Genomic DNA, 20,654 nt, shown 5'->3' on the forward strand with positions numbered 1-20,654 from the left:
CCCATGCTGTTTCCAGTCTAGTGGGGAAGGTGTACACTGATCCACAAACCACAAGCTCTGGGAATGCCAGGTGCATGGGGCAGCTCAGTTGCTTCTCAAAAGAACCCTATGAGGTGGATACTATTACTATACTCACTCTTCAGGTGAAACAACTGAGACTCAGAGAAGTTGTGATTCTTCTTCAGAGTCACCCAACCAGTAAAAGGCAGAACTCACATTTGGGCCCAGGTCCTTCTTCCCATACTCAAGTTGTGAAACAAATGTAGGGGTGGCAGATGGACCTCATCAAATTTCAAAAAGATAGAATCCCTGTTGGGCAGAAACCAACCACTCAAAATTTCAAATAAGAGTCAGCTTCAGTTATTAACACTGTTACCTGAAGCATATCTGAGGAGGAGGAGGGATATACATACACATACCCCCCAAAGAAGCCAGCACCACGATGCTTTATTTTGAAAAGCTGGATCTGTCAGAATCATAAGTTTGAGGTAAGGGAGGCTGAGTTTGCATGTGGTCAAACCCCTCTATTTCACAGATGAGTAAAATGTAGCTCAGAGAAGGGAAGAGACTTGCTCAACATCACAAAGAAATCACTAGCAACTGGTTTCTCCCCATGTCTATGTATCAATCCCAGGAAAGACTCTAATTGGCTCTCTTGGGTCACATGCTCACCCTTGCACCAATCATTGTATCCAGAGAGCAGCCCTAACTCCCTGAGTGACAGCCTCACCAAAACCAACCACTCTTCCTTGAGACGCCACAGGACTGGCTTCTTCTGAGGTCTTAGGCAAGAATGCTACCTTTTCAAAGAGGCCTTCCTCAACCATTCTACCAAAAGGAGCCCTCCCTCCTCCAACCCCATTTCCCTCTTTATATTTCTCCATAATACTTATTACCCTTTGATAATATTTATTTCTCTTTCCTCACCAGACTATAAATAAGGTCCTTGAAAAGAGGGGCTCCATCTTATTTCTTGAGCACTGTATCCCCAGTATCTAGAACAGGACTCGGCATACAAAGGTGCTCGATAAGAATTTTTGAATTTTAAAAAAGTGGGGAAGGAATTTCTCAAAGGATCTGGAAGAAGACAAAAGGGAAAGCATGCTGGACATACATATAACACCCACTACGGAATTCTTAGCATTTCATTTTTATAAAAACGGAAAAAAACAAATAACTTTTCAATCAGAAAAAAAGTTAGTCAGAGGTCTGTGATCTTTGGTTTCTCATCTATCTTTCTGACTGGCCTGGGACCTTCTTGATGGCAGAATGGGGACTTAATCATCTCTGCTTGCTGGCACTTAACAGAGCTTGACAAATAGCAGGGGCTCAAATAAGGATTTGGGATGAATAAACTCAACTGTAACATCTTAGTCCAGGTTTCTGAAACATTAATTTAGAATTCTGCACTCTATTGTCTAATGTAAAAAATGCATTAATGTGCATTTGAATTACCTAGGTGATCTTGTTAAATGCAGATTCTGATTCAGTAGGTCTGGGTGGGGCCAGGGACTCTGCATTTCTAACAGGCTCCCAGGTGCTGCTGCTGGGGTGAACCACACTTTGAGTAGCAATTTCAGTTTATTGTCAAGGAATCTTTGGGCATCTTGCTATACAAAGAGGTGAAATAAAGAGCCAAGAAGGGCTTTCCAGAAGGAAAAATGTTAAGAGGACCAGGAGACCCAGATTTTAGGCCCAGGTCTCCCACCTATAAGCCAGTGAACTTAGACAAGTTTCTCCCTCTGAACCTCAGTCCCCATTGCGAGGTCAGGACTACCTAACCTGACCTGCCCGCCTCACACGTGATGTCTGAGCTGCCACAGTGAGGGCCAGGGGCTGGTGGAGGGTGCAGATATTTAAGGCTGAATTAGCCCCACTGCTGCCCTGGATGAGTTCTAGGAACTTACATATTAGCATGCCTTGCAAGGATGTGAGGAAGTGTTAAGATCAACACACACTGCAGAAGAGAACCCCTGAACTCTCACAGCTGTTCGCCAGCATGTTGATCGCAAATGTAATACGTAACCCTACTTCATAAACTCTCGCCGTCCACATGCTGGTTGTTTTCAGTTTTCTAAGGTTGTTCTCTCCCAGTAGGCAGACCCCACCTTTTATAAGGATCTTCTGATCTCTGCCTCTCACCCCACCCTCTTTCTGGAAAAAAAAACCCCACACACACATACACACACACACACACACACACACACACACACACACACACACACCCCAAAAGACCTACTTATGCCTTACAAACATTAATAAAACGATAGCTGAACATTTATTAAGCATCAACTCTTAAGCCAGAGGTATTGATAAGACCTCTAAGTTAATTATATTGGTATTTTCCAAAATGTGGTAAACATCAATGGCAGTTAGGTGATACCCAGACAAGTGTCATTCTAGTAATTATGTTATGATTGGGTTACCTTCATTTGTGGTAAACAATACCATCTTTCTTCTTTAAATATAAATATAAACAAAATAAGTCAGTAGAAAGGAAAAGCAAGTTAAAACCACAATGAGATACTACTTCATATCAACTAGAATGGCTATAATACTAAAACAAGACAGATAACAAGCATTCAGAATATGGAGAAATGGGAACCCTCATACACTGCCAGTGAGAATGGTACAGTTGCTTTGCACAATAGTCTGAAAGTTCCTCAAAAGGTTAAATATATAATTACCATATGATGCAGAAATCCCACTCCTAAGTATTTACCCAAGAATTGAAAGCATATGTCCATGCAAACACTTATATGTGCATGTCCACAGCATTAATCATAATAGCCAACCAAAAACCGAACACAGCCCTCATGTCCATCAACAGATGAAAGTATACATGAAATGTGATTTATCCATACAATGGAATATTATTCAACCATAAACAGGAATGAACTATTGATAAGTGCTACTACATGGATGAATCTTGAAAACATCATGCTCAGTGAAAAGAGCCAGACACAAAAGGCCACATATTTTTATTCCATTTATATGAAATGTCTATAATGGACAAATCAATAGAGACAGAAAGTAGATTAATGGTTTCCTAGGGCTGGGGAAGGGGTAAGATGGGGAAAAATGGGGAGAGACTTGCTAAACAGTACAAGGTTTCTTTTGGGGGAGTGAAAATTGGGGTGTTCAAAATTGATTTTGGTGATACTTGCACAACTATGAAAATATATTAAAGAAACTAAATTGTATACTTTAAATGAGTAAATTATATTATGTGAATTATATATCAATAAAGATGTTATATATATAAATAAACATTAGGTAATACTACAGATGGCACACAAATATGGAAAAAATATTAAAGAGACAGATATGACAAATACAACACTGGGAAACACTGGATTAGATCAGCAGCCCGAATAATCACATGAGGTCAATGCTTTGTTTTTGTTTGTTTGTTTTCCTGTTGTACAGGAAATTGGATTCCAAGAAGTGAAAATTTCTCATCCAAGGACAAAGAGTTTTAAGTGGGTTTTAAACCCAGGCTGCTGACTCCAAAACAGCGCTCTTGTCTGACATGCTTCTTGGGCCCCCAGTTCCTGAATTCAGCTCCCAGTTATACTTTTCTAATGATCCCACTCCTCTAACAGTGCTTCTCTGAGACTTTGGTCTGACCTACACCAATGATATCACTATAGCTTTGACTTGGGCTAGTAGCCAAGACAGAAGGTTTCAGTGGTAGTTTCCAGGTAGTGGGAAAGAACAAGATCATTGTACAGAGGAGGAAACTGAGGACTAGGTCACACAGGCAATCAGAGGCACCACTGAGATTCCAGGAGAGAGGTCTATGGCCAACATGACTTACGATATCCATCAAATATCACCCTGTCTACATGTAATTATTGCTAGAAAATGGCTGCCCAGCCAAGGACTACATTTCCCAGATGCCCTTGCATTTGGGTGTGGCCTCAGACAGCCAGACTGAAGTTGGCCCTGAATTACCCCTCCTCCTGCCATCCACACCCTTGTGTCATTTCCTCCAATACTGAATAGGATTGACCTGTGTGACCAATAGGATATCACAGAAATGATGGTGTACAATTTCTGAGACTAGGTCATAAAAGATATTGCAGCTTCCACCTTGCTCTTTTACATCACTTACTTTGGGGAAAACTAGCTGCCAAGTTCTGAGGACACTCAAGCAGCCTTATGGAGAGATCTACATGGCAAAGACCTAAGGCCTCTTGCCAACACCTGGATGAGTGCACATCTTCTGGCCCTGGTCCAGCCTTCTGACGACTGCAGCCCCAGCCCATATCTTGACTACAGCCTCCTGAGAGGCCCTGAGACAGAACTACTCAGCCAAGCTGCTCCTTATTTCCTGACCCACAGAAACTATAGGTAATAACTGTTCACTGTTTTAAGCCTCTAAGTTGTGTAATTTGTTATGCAGCAATAGATAATTAGTACACCCTGTGACTAGTTCCTGCCAATAGAATATAAGCTAAAAAGTTATGTGCCACTCCAGGCCCATGTAGTTAAGATACAGGTATGCCTTTTTGACTGTTTCTTCCCCTTCCCACAGAGATTCCCCCAGCCCAACAGATATTTGTATACCATGTTCACAGCAGCATTGGGCACAATAGCCAAAAGGAGGAAACAACTCGAGTGTCCATCAATGGATCAATGAACATGAATAAACAAATGTGATATGTACATACAATGGAATACTATTCAGCCTCAAAAGGAAGAAACTTTTGATACATGCTACAATGCATAAAGACATTATGCAACATGAAATTAGCCAAACACAAAAACACAAATACTGTATGATCCCACTTATACGAGGCAGTCATCAAAGTTATAGAGACAGAAAGTAAATGGTGGTTGCCAGGGGCTGGGAAAGGAGGAAATGGGGAGTTAGTGTTTAATGGAAATAGAATTTCAGTTTGGAAAGATGGAAATTTTCTGGAGATGGATAGTGGTGATGGTTGCACAACATTATGAATGTACTTAATGCCAATGAGTTATACACTTAAACATAGTTAAATGGTAAGTTTTGTTATGTATTGTTTTACCCCAATCGATTTACCAATTTTAAAATGTCATCATGTGCCCAAAACAAGTTAACACTCTCTGGTGTCCCCCACGACCCCAAACTAAGCTTCTGTGCTGAGAGCTGGGGCCTTGGGCTGAATAACTCTGTTTCTAGCCACTGTTTGCAGGACAGAGTCCTGTGGTGTATAGAAAGCGTGGGATCCCTGTATTTAGGATACATGTTTAGGTACCCAAAACAGCAGTGGCTTAAATAAGATGGAAATTCATTTCTCCCACACACAGTCTGGAGGTGGGCAGTACAGGGCTGGCATGGTGATTCTTCTCCATGCAGTCATTCAGGGACCCAGGCTCCTCTCGTATTCTGCCATCCTTACAGTGTTTCTTTCATCCATGTGACTCAAGATGGCTTAGCATCACATCTATGTCCTAAGCAGCAGGGTGAAGAAGGAAGGGAAGAGAGGCATGCCTCCTCTCTTTAAGTCACTGTCATTTGGAGTCTCCATACTAGAAGTGGAATTCAATTGCTGCCTGATGTATTGTCTATCCCCTGCATCTTCCAACAGGATGTCACCTGCATTGTCTTGCCATGGCAGCCATGGAGGTACCCCACAGAGATCTTGGGAGCTCCATGTTGAATGTGATAGAGCCACACATGGGTGGAATCTGGGTCCCTGAATCACTGCATGAAAGGCTGCCTATCAAACATTTGCACAGGGCTTTGCATAAATGAGAATAAACCTCAAATATGTGAAAGCTGAGATTTCAGAGTTTATCTATTACAGCCACCAGCATTCTCTTAACTAACACAGAGGTTCGTGAGTAGAGCTTGGGAAGTCAGATAACACAATAAGGCTGAGGCCAGGTTGGGCAATGGAAAGATGGCTCTGGAGCCAGGACACCCAAATTCAAGCCCGAGCAATCCCATTTCGAAGCTATGTGGGCCATTCAAACTCTTTCAGCCTACTTTGCTCAAATGTAAATTGGAGATGATGATAATACAAACCTCACACTATTTGTGGTATGGACTGTGAAGGAATCTGCAAAGACAGTTGAGAAAGATCTGCTTAGGACAGCAACAGACACCTGTCCCCTTCCCACTCTCCAAAGAGGACAGATGGGCAGTTAGAAATGGGCACAGCACATCATAGCTCAGGCTTGATGAGAAGCAAATGGCCCACTGTGGGTGCTTGATTTCTAAGTCATGGCTGAATACCAAGCCTTGGGCAGGAAACTCTCTGACTTGGATTCCGCAATAGCTTTAGTTTGAGACCTCAAACAGCCCCCTGAGAACTCAGATTGGGTTTGCAGCATGGACCAACTTTTTCCCCAGGCAGCCCAGGAACGAGAGTCTGGACTTCCTCCCATTGTATTTCAACTGAACAGCACTGGTCTAGAAAAGCTGGGACACTCAACACTCTGGATGCCCCTCTGGGGAATGTGGCAACTGCATAGGTGCTCCTGGCAGGATCAAAAGTACAACAGCTTCAGGGGCCAAGCAGAGAACATAAGCATGAAGAGGTTGGGTGCCATAAAATAGCGAGTGGCTGGTACTGTGAGTTGTGTGGCAAATTGGGTGTGTCCACAGCTCACGTTGACCCACGCCTTAACTAAAGCCTCAAATCTGAATGTATTGACCTCAACTCCCCCAGCTTTTCTAGACCAGCGCTGTCTAATAGAAATATAAGTCACATAAGGAATATAAAAATTTCTAGTAGCTATATTTAAAAAGTATAAAGAGAAACAAAATTAATTTTAATGTTTGACTTAACCAATAAATGATTCTGATCACCAATTCAAGTGGTGGGGCAGGTTGGGGGGTTCTTCCACCACCAAGCAATTCTCAGATACCAGCTGGTGTCCTACCATTCAGCTCAGTTCTGATGCTATCTACCCAGAGAGAGCACCAGATTCCACAGGTTAGGGGCTCAGTCCCACAACACTCTCACTCCCCCCGCCCCCAACTTCAGAGGCCAATGGCAAATTCAGGTTGTAACCTTTGCTTCTGATGAGCAGGCTCTAAATCAGAGGTTCCCACAACCCCTTCCTTGGGTTTGATTACTTTGCTAGAGTGGCTCACAGAACTCAGAGAAATAGTAGTTTACTTACTAGATTACCAGTTTATTATGAAAGAATATAACTCAGGAACAGCCAAATGGAAGAGCTACATAGGACAAGGTATGGGGAAAGGGAGTGAAGTTTCCATGCTCTCCAGGCGCACCACTCTCCTTAAATCCCCACGTTTTCACTAATCCAGAAGTTCTCTGAACCCTGTCCTTTTGGGTTTCTACGGAAGCTTCATTACACAGGCATGCTTGATTATATCATTGGCCATTGGTGGCTGATTCAATCTCCAGTCCGGTTCCCCTCCCCAGACATCAGGAGGTGGGACAAAAAGTTCCAACCTCTATGAACGATTGACAGCCCTGGCAACCAGCCCTTATCCTCAGTTTTTTTTTTTCCAACCGTCATCTCATTAACATAAACTTACTTGTGGTGGAAAGGGGCTTGTTATTAATAACAAGACACCTATTTCACCTTTATGGTTCCCAAGGGATTTCAGGAACTGAGGACAAGAGACCAAATAGTATGACAAAAGAGGTTTCCATTACTTTCACTCCGGAAATTCCGAGAGTTTTGGGAATTGTGAGCCAGGAACCATCGACATAGGCCAAATATTTATGGAAAAGATATTTATGGAATATATTTGGTCATATGAATGACCAGATATAAATTTCTTATAAATCACAACATCATACTCAATACATGCAAAATATTATTTCAACATATAATCAATATTTTAAAATATCATCAATATTTAAAAAGAGTTCACACTCTTTTTTATACTATGTCTTCAAGAGCTAGAATGTGCATTACACATCCATTACACACCTCAATCAGGACCAGTCACATTTAAGGCACTTAGTAACCACATGTGGCTGGTGGCTGCTCGACTGGACAGCGCGGTTCTAGGTAGCTGGCACCCCCACGCCCACCGGGCACTTCCACAACTCCATGCCTTTGCCTACACTGTGCCCTCTGCCTGGCACAGACTCCTCTCCTTTCCCAACTTGAATTCCAGCACATACCTCAAGGGCTCTGTGCTTCCTTCCATAAGATTTTCATCTCTTTTCGAGTGCCCACCATGCTGAATTATTGTTTGTTGTCTCATTGAGAGACCAAAACCACTTCTGAGCCATCACTTAGCACATTGCACGACACACACGCGGCAGACCCTCCATCACAGTTGTTGGTTTTAGGGGTAACTGTAGGCCTCTATCTGGGATGAGGATGTTAGGGCAGGAAATTTTCTTTGAAAGTTCCCTCCATTAATATTTTTTATAGTGGGTCACAATAAAGAAAGTTGTGGGGTGGCACTCTTATCAGAGAAACTGAACCAGAGAGCTATGATTTGGGGCTGTATGTATCTTTAAGTCATTTAGTTCTTAGTTTCTGATCCTCTCTAGAAAATATCTGTACAACTAGGATTTATAGCTACAAGGCACTGTATATCGGGGGCCAGTGGCGGGCATGGCATTTTACCAGCTGGGTAAACTTGCGGTCAGTACTGACATCTGTCACAAGAGGATCAGGGCCACCAGCTACCCAACTCCAGAGGGACCATGTGAATGGTGCCGCTTTAGGGGTATGCAATGGTCCTGGAAGCCCCACCAGGGCAAATGTGGATGTCTAACATGCCACTGGTTTTAGACTTCTGAGCCAGGATATTGAGGCGATCAGATATAAACACAGGAAAACTCAGAACTTGGGAAACCACGTGTGTTCACACATGCAGATGCTGCTCAACTCCACAAAGACTACAGCTCAGAGTCCAAGTGTGAAATGAGTGTTGGAACTTGGACAGCATTTCCCAGATGGGGACTGCTGTTCCCAGGGTAACATCCAGGATATAATGATTAAGTTGAGAGCTAATGTTCTCGGGCTGACGTGAGGAAGAGGATGTGAACTTCTCCTTTGTCCTTTCCTTTTTCTACCGAGATCAAACAGGGAAAGACGACATTCATGCGGGTGAAACCACGGGCTAGGAGAGGACTGGGGCAGACCTGGGCGGTCATAGAGGATAAGTCAGAGAACTGGGTTTGAATTCTGTCTCCACGGTGTGATGTTGGACAAGCTGCTCAACCTCTACGAGCTTCAGTTTCATTACATGTAGAATAAAGACAGCACCATCCCTGCTCCACAGTGGTGTGTGCAGCACAACCGAGACGGGGTAGAGGAGGGCCCGAGCACAGCCGGGCATCAGTGTATCCGTCATCTTTTGCTGCATAACAACCTCAAAATCTCAGCGGCATGTAATAGTGAGCATTTATTTCTCGCTCCCGTGACTGTGGGTTGGCTGGGGCAGCTGTGCTCCAGGCTGCAGGTCTGAGGTTTGACTGGCTCATCTCTGCTCCATTGTCTCTCTCTGGGGCCCAGGCCGGGGTGGGGCAGCAGCAATAGGGGTATATTCTTCTCATAGTAATGTCAACAGATAACAGGGTAAGGCCAATTATGCAAGCACATTTCACACCACTGCTTGACTAATGTGAACCACACAGCCAAGCCCAAAGTCAAGGTCTCAGAAGCACAATCTGCCCACCGTGGGGCCACAGCAAGAGTGAAGATGGAGAACACAGTTATGGGAGAGTGAAGAGTCTGGACCAATCATTCAATGTATTGCACTATACAGATAGAATTGATTTTCAGTGGAAAATCAAGTAGTTCTTAGAGTACTTCCTTCTTTCAAAAGAAGGCTATCATAGGCATTGTGGCATAAAATAAGCAGATGGAGTAAAGGCTTAGGGAGATTGCTAGGGGCGAGGGAAGGGAAGTGCTACTAAGAGGGTTGCCCATCCTTCAATCTTAATTCTGGCTGTGCCAGTCAAGATTTGCCCTGAACCAGCACTGAGGACATTAAAGGTAGATGGTTTCTACAGTAATCTGGCCAGGGTAGGACCTAAGTCAAGTGTGTCAAGGTTGTGAAATGATGTTTCAACCCAGAAGTTATGGTCATCAAGGAGCCCTGGAAATTTAGAGGGTGGAGAAATCATTTTAGAATTCATGAAGAAGGTGAGCATTAAACTGGGCTTAAGAAAATGTGCTGTGTCTGATGAACAAAGGGGAGCTTTCAAGAAGGGGAAGTACATGAGCAAAAGTGTATAAGCCTCACTGGTGCTCAGTGGCTCAAAATAAGACATTGATTATTGTAGCTCCTAAGTCAGGAAGCGGGAGGTGGGCTGGTCTGATCTCTGCTGGGCTGGGCTGGGTTTGTGCCTCCGTAGGTCACTGAGGCCTCTCCTTCAGTCTGGTTTGTCTGGGGGCACCTCTGCGGGGGCAGTTCTGCTCTGTGGGTATCTTGTTTTCCTCCTGGACCACTGGACTAACCCGAAACATTCTTCATAGGGTGACGGCAAACGCAGAACAAGGTAAGAAGAAATGAGGCTCAGAACTGGCACATCAGCACTTCTTCATTCTAGTGGCCAAAGCAAGTCAGATGACTGGACTCTGGTGCTGGGAGCGTCCTGCAGAGTTCCACGGCGAATAGCATGGATACAGGAATGTGAAGAATTGGGATCATTAAAGGAAACCTATCAGGAAAAAAGTATGGTGGTAGCAATGAGGCAAGGTTTTTGCAGAAAATTGTTCTCAGAGATTCTCCTGATTGGGAAACCCCAACCCTAGGTCCCTTCACGGTCTTCCTGCCATGTCCAGGCCAGCTGGCACTTCTGCATGCCCAGTGCCGAGGAGCTCACCACTTTCCGGGCAGATTATTCGGAATGGACGAGTTGTAGGAAGTTCTTTCTGGTACCTGACGCCTCTTTGCTTCCTCTCTTTGATCCTGGTTCTGGCACATAGGTTTTTGGCCCAGCAGCCATTCCCACAATTGAGGAGAGTGCACTGGTCCAGTGGTTCCGGTTTCTCACTCTGTGATTGAGCCAGCAGTGGGCACATCAGCACAAAGTGAAGCAGACCCATCACCCCCGCAGCAAAACACTAGAGTGCCCCTGACTGAGGAGACAGACTTGACACCTTCCCTCCCTCACCCTCCATATCCAGCCCGGGTCAAGTCCCGTGGGTTTTGCCCCTGACTCCCCACCCTCCCAGCCCCCGACACCCATCTCACTACTCTAACTTCCTCTCTCCCTCTCCACTGCCATGTCCCTTGTCTGAGCTGCCATCATCTCATGCCTGGGCTGCTGCAATAGCCTCTCCACTACCCCCACCCTGCACCATAATTTACTTTTCACACTGTGGCCACAGTAATCTCCTAATGCAAACATGCTCATGTCACCAACTGCTAAAAATGTTTCCCCTTCGGGCACATCTTGTTCCACACTCCAGCATCCGTTCCGGTGATCATCTTTCAGGACCCCTAACTCCCTCCTCATCCAGTTCATTGCGCCTGTCCCTTCAGGCTTCAGCTCGTCTGTCATTTGCTCAGGGAACCCTCCCTCCCTGGTCTCCTTCACAAGGTCAGATCTCTCAGTTACAAGCTCTCCTAGCACCAGAGACCTCTCCACTGCAACATATACCAGAATCTCCAAACTTCCATCCATTTCTGTGATTGCTTGTTTAGTATTAATATCTGCCTCCCCCACTGTTCCATAATGGTGGGCCAGTACACTGGTCGGGTATGAAGTGTGGAGGAGAATTTGTAGCTGAGAGATTCCATGGTGTAAATACAACCACGACAGGTTTCAAGCTACCAACAATCGTGGCTTACAAAATCCCTGAAAACTTAATAATCGGCTCTCATTAGAGTATGAGCTGGCTCCAGTATGCCACTGGGGACAGGCCTTGTACCTGGCTTTGTACCTTTATGATCAATAAAGTGTCTTGAAGATGACTGAAAGGCCATAAACATTGGGTGAATGAATGAATGAACAATGCTGAAGTTTAAATGAGCCTTCAGGACAGCAATTGCTGTTTCCAGAAGATGAAAGACTTAGAATACATGCCCAAGAAAAGAATAAGGGAGTCATGACATTCCTGTTCGCTGAGGACTATTTAGATATTCACTTAACAAATGTGTCTATTTTAGGTACAAATCCAAGCACTCCACAAATACTAACCCATTTAACCCTTATAACAATAAAAAGGTAGACAGCACTAATACCTTCAATTTACAGAGAAAGAAACTGAGGCTCAGAGTAATTTGCCAGGGTGGTGGAACTGGGCTGTGAATGCAGGAAAGCTGACTGCAGGGCCCACATCCGTCACCATTATGCTGTGTGACATCAGGATCAGTTCTGGAATGAGAAATGGCTGGTATTCCCCTTGCCCCACCCTATGGACATGGGCGTGTGCTCTTTAGGTCACTGCACCTCAACAAAAAATGAAATGGAAAAGATTTAGAGATAAGGCTCCAATGTGATGTAGGAGATGTCAGCTCTTCTGGATAAGGACCGAGTAAACAGATTAAGCCTTTTCAAGAGATGGACTTTAAATACTTACTAAATTCTAACAGTTGGAAATTGACCAGGTTAACTTTCATAAAGGGAAACATTAAAACTTGAGAGGCGAATTTGGGATATTAGTATATGCACAGTGTTCTTCTTCGTATGTGGTCTTGCTTCACGTCTAAGCCCACCTTGGACAATGAGGCTAATCAGGACCATGTTAATGAAGTGAGGACACCAAAACTCAGAAGCTGGGGGATGTATCGAAGGCCACAGAACTACCCATTGGCTGAACTGAGCCCAGGTCCCCACCAGAGGATGGCCAGCCTCCTCCGCCTTTTCATGCTGGTTCAACGTTACTTTCCAAGCAGGTCTCATAGAATCATAGCTGCTCAGAGGAAGTCAATTCCTGGAGCTAATTATGTTCAACAGCAGTACAAAGTGATATGTAATTAGATTCGAAGGAGGTTTACATGGATTCTGGGGTGATAACTTAATATTGCAATAATAAGAGTTGCAAATGTGTCTCTAACTTCTGATGTAGTTGTTCATTTAACAAATGGACTCCTAGGTACTATGTGCCTACTGTGTGCAGGGACTGTCATAGTCAAAGACGAATTCCTTCCTTTATTGCCCATCCTATTTGTAGCATTGAGGATCACCCGAAAGGAAATGAAAGTCCTGATGTGCAGTTTTAGCATGGGAGAAAAATGGCATTAATTTAGAAGGAAAGGCTGGGATGATCTGACTGGGGGGTAATTTTGAACGCCTGGGTCAGCAATTTGATTTTATCCTGTAGGAAAAGAAGGGCCAATGAAGACTTTTAAGCAGGGGAATGATATCACAATCATTTTCACCACAATAAAAATAATAGCTACTGTTCATAGAGCACCTACTGTGCTCAAGGCTTTTAGCCCTCACACCCACCCCATGAGGTCAGAACTAATATTAACCCCACTTGGCATAGGCGGGGCTGAGGCAAGAGATTACATCTCCTGAAGGGCAGAGCCTGGATCTGAACCTAAATCTACCTGAATTCAGTTTACTTTAACACTCTGCAGGATCTTTGCTTTTGAACATAGCCTGAACAGCATATAGGGGCCAAGTTTGGGGAGCCATCAGCATTTAATTGGGTGGCTAAAGGCATGAGAAAGACCAAATTTAAGAGGAGAGAAAGGAAGATCAGAGAAGCAGAGAAAGAAACTGCAGCTGAGGTGGGCAGTGTCAAGGAAATCATGTAAGTGTGAATTTTAAGAAGGAAAGAAGGGAATGACAGGGCAGAAAGTTACCTACAGGTCAGGCAGAATGGGGATGGACAAGGAATTGTAGGATTTGCCACATTAAGAGGGTTTCCAGAGCTTCACAGACAGCATTTTCAGAGGAGTGGTGGCGGTGGGTGCCAGATTGCTGTGGGCTGAGGAATGAGTGGGAGGTGAAGACAGGGCCTGCAGCATGTAAACTTACTCTTTCAAGAAATATGACAGTGAGGGGCAGGGGAGGAAGGAAGACTGAAAAGGGAAGATGGTGGCAGGATGGGTTTTTTTGGGGGAAAGAGGTGGGAGAGACTTGAGCAGCTAAGTCAGAATGAAAGGAGAGGCTGAAGGCTACGACAGAGAGGCTCTCCCTGAGACAGCCCCAGAAGGAGCTCCAAGGGATGGATGGAGAGCACGGCGGGTGGCTTAGCAAGAGCTCATATGCTGGACTTCTCCAGGGCTGTGAAATGACGGAGGTGGATCTGACTATCTTTGTGGCCCCTTACAGATGTAACATTCTTTCCCTTTTCTTCTTCCCTTCTGTGCTACCCTTCCCTTCCTTCCTTCCTCTTTCTCTCCTTCACAAATATTTACTGAGCCCCTACTATGTGCCAGGTCGTGTACGAGGCTCTGTGGTTATTATAATGAACCAGACAGTGTATAGCATCCTGACAACTGAGTGGAGAGATGGACATGAATCAAGATGCACGAATGTGTGTATGTGTGTGACTACACCGTGTGTGACAGTACTAATTGCTAATGTCCAACGAGCACTTCCAATGTACTAAGTGCTTTATGAGCATTTCTCATGAACTCCACACGCCCCACAAGAAAGGCACTACTGGTATTCCCTTTCGCAGATCAGGCAGTTGAGGCTGAGTGGTCAGATGACCTCCCACAACTGAGACAGGTGCAGCATATGACTCAATTTAGATTTGTCTGCCTCCTGACACTATCCTGATCCACCACCATCCTGATTCACCGTGTTTAGAGCAGGGGGCACCAGGTTGAACAAGATTTGGAGATGTCCCCACCCTTGGGGAGCTGAGTCCCAGAGTACTAGGAAGAAACCAAGAGTTTCTTTACTCCCTTCTCCCTCCACGTGTGGCTGCTGGACCAGCAGCAGTCCCAGCACCTGCGCGCCTGTGAGACACGCAAAACTCCAGCCCGGCCCGACCCACTAAGACCAGGATCTGCAGCTGAAGGACACCCGCAGGTGACAGGTGTGCATATTAAAGTCGGAGAAACCTGGTCTAGCGCCCACTTCTCTTATTAGAGAGGCGACACCGAGGCCCACGCCTTCGGAGGCGACAGAGATGGTGGAACTGCAGGGCTTGGTGTCCGGACCCAACCTAGGCCCGAGCGGGCGCCCCCACTCGGCAGGTCAACGACAGGCGGGGCGCGCAAGCCGCGGGGCGCGCGAGGTGCTCGCAGGCTCCCGCGCCCCGGGCTCCGTCTCGGCGTGGGCCCGGCCCTCAGCTCCACCCCCTGCCTCCCCCGCCCGCCCGCGCGCGCCTCCTGAAAAGCCAGCCCGCCCGGGGCGGCGGCGCACAGCCGGCCGGCGCACGAGGCGGGCAGCGCGGCCATGACGGCGGAGAAGGCGCTGCCCCTGGGCAACGGGAAAGCCGCGGACGAGGCGCGGGACGCGGAGGCGCCGGGCGGCGGCGGGGGCGCGGGGTCCGCGCGCGACCCGCGCGACAAGGCGGTCCACGAGCGCGGCCACTGGAACAACAAGGTGGAGTTCGTGCTGAGCGTGGCCGGGGAGATCATCGGGCTCGGGAACGTGTGGCGCTTCCCTTACCTGTGCTACAAGAACGGCGGAGGTGAGGCGGCCCGCGGCGGGAGGGCAATGCGGGGGGGGGGGGACCCGGGGGGGCGGGGCGGAGGGGGCGCGAGACCCCCCCCCGCGCCTGCGTGTGGCTGGACCCCGTGCGGAACCGCGCGGGGCCGCCTGGCCGTGAGCTCGCCCCGCGAGGCGCGCCCTCCCAGCGCGCATGCGCACCTGCGCTTCGCACCTGCCCGTGCCTCCAGCGGGCACGCGGGGCTGGGCCTGGCAGGTGCCTGTCGTCCCGGCGGGAGGTTCAGCCCGAGACCGGGACCCTTACGTTTGGGACCTTAACTGCTGTTTGGCTCAGGAGACCGCCCCCTTGAGCCTCAGCTTTCCTAACTGGAAACCACCTTGAAGGAAAGGGACTCGGATCATGATGTGCGTCGGCTGGGGTTTTGAGTGCTTACTGAAATACCAGGCTCCCTCCTAAACTTTACCTACGTCATCCTATTTCGTCCTTACAGTCACCCCTGTAGGCCATGCTATACTCATTTTGCAGATGAGCAAACTAAGGGCCAGAGAAGTCACTGATTTAATAAGAGATAAAGATGGCTTTCTGACACCAAAACCTTCTCTAAAAAAAAAAAAAAATTGGGATTGGAGCAACAACACGAAGAACTTTTAGGGTAGGCCCTGCTGCTTAATTTCCCACCCAGTCTTGCATTTGCTCTTATGGCACTCTCCAGGGCCTCTTTTCCGGCCTCTGGTGGAAGAATTGGCACCAAGCAGTTTCTTTTACTGGTCTCACAGTCACTTGTGACAGATAGCAACACTGATCTCATGTTTAAGAGATGATTAGAGATTGCATGGAGGGTATGATGACAGAATTTGTAGTGACAACATATCCAAGTAAGTTTGGTGGAGATGCAGCAGTAATCCTCAAATCGCCCAGCTCAAGGAAGGGAGAGGCTCCAGATTTCAGGAGTTCCCACCTGTCATTATCAGCAGGGCCAAGGCAACGGGCCTTCTAAAACCTTATTGGGTGGCATTGTTTCTCCAAGGAAAAGTCTGTGTCTATGTACCCCTCCCTGTCTTTGCTGTGCCCCTACCCCACCAGTAGATCCCCAGATCCCAATGAAGGTGGCTCAGAGTTGGTTGGCAGGGACCACACTTTTAAGGCTGCATGGAGCCAGAACTTCCTGTGCGAGCAGCTGCAGGGAGAGCGAGAAGGGTACTGGTTGGCCTGAGCCTTTTCTTTGGAGACATTCATCCTGAAGGCACAGGCTGCTCCAAGCCTGCTCTGCACTGGTAATGAAGTGGCCGCTGGTGTTGGTGGCTTGGCAAAAGGCGCAGAGGGAGTGGACTCGGAGACCCTGAATGGGCCCTGCACCCTCAGCTGTGAATCCTGCCTCTCTCTGCAGATTCAGCCTTTATAAGCTGCCATGTCTGCTTAGACACTTCCGGAAACCCTTTAGGATAGTCCCAGGCAAAAATTGTTTTAACATCCGTTTTTAGACAGGAAGTTGTTATGCCAAAACTAAAAGCATTCCTAAAAGCAGAAAACAGGGTAAATTGGGTTAATTACAAATTCTGCCACAGATTAAAAATAAAAAGGTCTTTATTCCTCCTTCATATCTAAAGGATATCTTTGCTGGATATATTATTCTTGGCTCAGAACTGAATCTGGATGGTGAACACACAATGGGATTTATAGATGATGTAATATAGAATTGAACACCTGAAATCTATGTAATTCTGCTAACAATTGTCACCCCAATAAATTAAAATAAATAAATAAATAAATAAATAAATAAAAAGGTTGTAGTGAGTAAAATTTAAAAGTGAGTTTTTTTTTGTTTTTTTTTTAACTCTAACTTGCCAAGAGTCTCCTTTGGGTAAACCAGATATCCTGGTTTAATTAAGCTAGTTATTGAGTTATTGTAACGATTACTAGCTTTGTGAATATGTAGGCCAAAAGGCTTTCAAAAGTGTCATCTGTTAGGTTCTAGAGGATTCACAGGTAAATTACAGCATATTAGGGAACATACAGCTTTTTTAAATCACTTAGGTTTAGATGCAGCAAACAGACCCTCTTATCCCCTTTCATATACTTTTAGCCTTATACATTTGGGGGTATCTGTTTATCAACCATTTACCTTTTTAAAAATGCCCACACAGCTCTACTCATAGATCCCAACAGTAGATTAAAGTACTTCTTTCTCAATGTAAAACTTCAGAAATAGTGTCTTGCCCAGAAAAGCTAAGAACCTTTCAAAACCTGTTAGATATGGTCCTACTATCAAGATTAATCCAAATTGTTGCTATTGATCCTGCGGTTAAAGAGACTTCATTTAGCAAAAAGCAATTTCAGGTAAAGCCTTCATTTGTGAGATCAGATAGTGGGGGATAGCATGTGTTTTCATGCTTTGTTATTAGACAGGAGAGAGAATGAGGGATTTGGAAAAATCCCTTTCTGGTTGTAACAGCTCATGTTCACCTCCGTAATTGAATTTGTTTCACAGAAAGGCCCAGGCAATGGGTATTGTGTTTCAAGACAGGAGCCCTAAGGCTTCCAGTGGTCTTTTCTCAGACTGATCCAAAGCCAGCCTTTCTGGACAGAGTCTTGCTGCAAACTCGTTATAACTCAACTTTATACCTGGGCCTCAGGTATACGAGCCTGGTATGGCTCATTGCGTATCTCCTTACGGATGCCTTTCTGTATGAAAAAGTTATCTTGCAGGTCACATCCAAAGTAAATAAGAAGAAAATGTCCCCTTACCTGGCCTTTTGAAGCTACTTTAGAATGAAAAAAGAAGGATGCAGCATTCAGGGAGGGAATGAATTTTACCTGTGCTGAAGGGTGAAATGTATAAATATAAGAATCAAGCAAATGAAGCACTTTGTTTTACATCATCATCTTAGCTATACAATAATTCTCTGAGATAAGCGGTACAGATATTAGGTATGAGAGCCCCATTTTACAGATGACGACGTTGAGGCAGGGGGAATGTGAGGTGGATTACTTGCAGTACTAGGTAGCTGAGAGCACAAACCAGGGCCACCTTGTCTGACTCTGGTTCTCATAGTGGCAACCTGAACTCAAGCTTAGAGAACATTTTGTCCTGTCTGTAGTAGGTGCTTGTGCTGAACATGAAATGGTGGCACAATTTTAACCTTATTCCCTTATTTTACATTCTTGCAGGAGCATTCCTGATTCCCTATGTGGTGTTTTTTATTTGCTGTGGAATTCCTGTTTTTTTCCTGGAAACGGCTCTGGGACAATTCACAAGTGAAGGTGGCATTACATGTTGGAGAAAAATTTGCCCTTTATTTGAAGGTAAGGGTTGGGTCAATCAGAAAATAAAATGATGCCCCGGTGATTTGAGGCTATGAAAAGTAACTGAGGCTATTTTAACAAAGTGGAGAGAGATTCAAATTGTTCCCTCTCCTTTGTTCTTTCAGGCATTGGCTATGCAACCCAGGTGATCGAGGCCCATCTCAATGTGTACTACATCATCATCTTGGCATGGGCCATTTTCTACCTGAGCAACTGCTTCACCACTGAGCTCCCCTGGGCCACCTGTGGGCATGAGTGGAACACAGGTATGGCCCCCAGGGTGGGTCTCTGCTCGTCCTGCTGGGGGACCTGGGATTGGGGGTGTGTCCTTGTGCTGGAGACCAATCCTGGCCTCTGGCCTTTCACCATTAGTCCAGATTCCACTGAAACTAGAGGTCAGTTCTGCAGTGGGTCTGGGTCCATTCTGTGGGTTGCAGTCCTGAATGGGCTCAGTTTCTGAGCTCTGGCCCAGAATTGACACGGGTAGAAGATGGTGATGCTTTTGCCTTGCTTTGCCAAACACAGAAACTGAGCCCTTTGGGGTCAGAGTGGGGATGTGAGGGGTTCAGGCTCCAATTCCAGCCCTGCCTTTCCGGGTGTCAGATTTTCCTTTGTAAAATGAAGGACTACATCAGCTGTTGCAGACAGGGGGCCTATAGGCCAATTAGGCTTTAAATCAGTAACCAGCAAATTTCAAGAATGTGTTTGGTTGCCTAAATTGAAAAATCAGAAGACTTCGCATGAAAATCCAGATTTCCAACTTCTCTTGAAAAATTGAAAAGTACTGCCAACACCAGACCCACCTTCCCACAGTCTCGCTTGATAGCAATGTCTGTAGCTAAGAAGCGGCTGTTGCCTTTGGATGAGGCCACAGTCCCCAGCCAGTCCACTTTGCTCATTTACTTTATCTGTCCAGCCTAGGTAGGTATTTGAACTCACCAACCCCACCCCACCCCCCTTGAATGGATAACTTTTTAGATTATTTTAGGTATTACTCTAACTTACTAGATTAGTAATATACTGTTTGCTCTTCAATTTGTATTCCTATGAGGATTGAGTCTTATAATCCAGAGAAGGCAAATACGTACCAACTCCTGTCTACCGTGGTAGTGCTTAGAGCAGACATCACTAATCAATTCTAGAACTCTGTCCTTTTGATTCTAGTCTTGGCCTTACAACCCTTCCCCTGGTGCTCCAGGCAGCCACTGCCCTTTGACTGAAATAGGCATACATGGTTTAAGCGATTCCCCATTCATGTGGTTAGGTTGTCCTTGAAAGTGGCCTGTCATCCTGAAGGCTGAGCTACAGTGAGACTGTTAGCATGTCGATCACCAGCCGAAGGAAGAGCAGGTCTAGAAAGTGCTATGAACCAGCTTCTAGTTCTGCAAGATTTTGCCCTGCTCACCTGCCTGTCGCATTTTGTGGAGGTCTCACTGTTTCACTTTAGGGTCCTGGCTCTTAGCCTTTCTTTGGACAGGAACCTCACAGAGATGTTCATCAAACTAAACTTCAAAGATATATTCTTGGAAGCCTGTGAGTCTTCCATGACAATTTAATTGTGTGTACTTATGTGGCGGATACTCTAAAAATATACACATGTCCTTGATCATCTGTACAGCCGCCTTTTCACTGAGGACAGTCAGGAGATTTCAATGCCTGATTTTGTGCATGTTTACAATGTAAGATGTATTCTTGGTAAATAGGATGACGGCAGCCAAGGGAAGAAGAGCAGAGAGATTTAATTCATCAACGGTGCATTAGTACTGCCTAAGTGACATCCAGTTGAGAACACAACAGACTGTAGGAATAAAGGTTTTGCAAAGTATGACCAGAGAAAAATGGTGATAGAGTTGAGTCTCAAATAGCCTGTGGAAGACTAGGCAAGC

General features: G+C 45.7%; 1 protein-coding gene across 1 annotated transcript in view; it reads left to right on the plus strand.

Annotated features, from left to right (window-relative positions):
- The first annotated feature begins 15,184 nt into the window (after positions 1-15,184).
- SLC6A11 (solute carrier family 6 member 11) overlaps positions 15,185-20,654 on the plus strand; it is a 126,321-nt gene continuing 120,851 nt past the window's right edge. Inside the window, exons 1-3 of the mRNA XM_081072784.1 lie at positions 15,185-15,486; positions 18,634-18,768; positions 18,894-19,034. Coding sequence (XP_080928910.1) covers positions 15,249-15,486; positions 18,634-18,768; positions 18,894-19,034 — 514 coding nt within the window. The 5' untranslated portion in view covers positions 15,185-15,248. The remainder of the gene's footprint in view (positions 15,487-18,633; positions 18,769-18,893; positions 19,035-20,654) is intronic.

Source organism: Rhinolophus hipposideros (genome assembly GCF_964194185.1).
Source record: "Rhinolophus hipposideros genome assembly, chromosome: 14".
NCBI lineage: Eukaryota > Metazoa > Chordata > Mammalia > Chiroptera > Rhinolophidae > Rhinolophus > Rhinolophus hipposideros.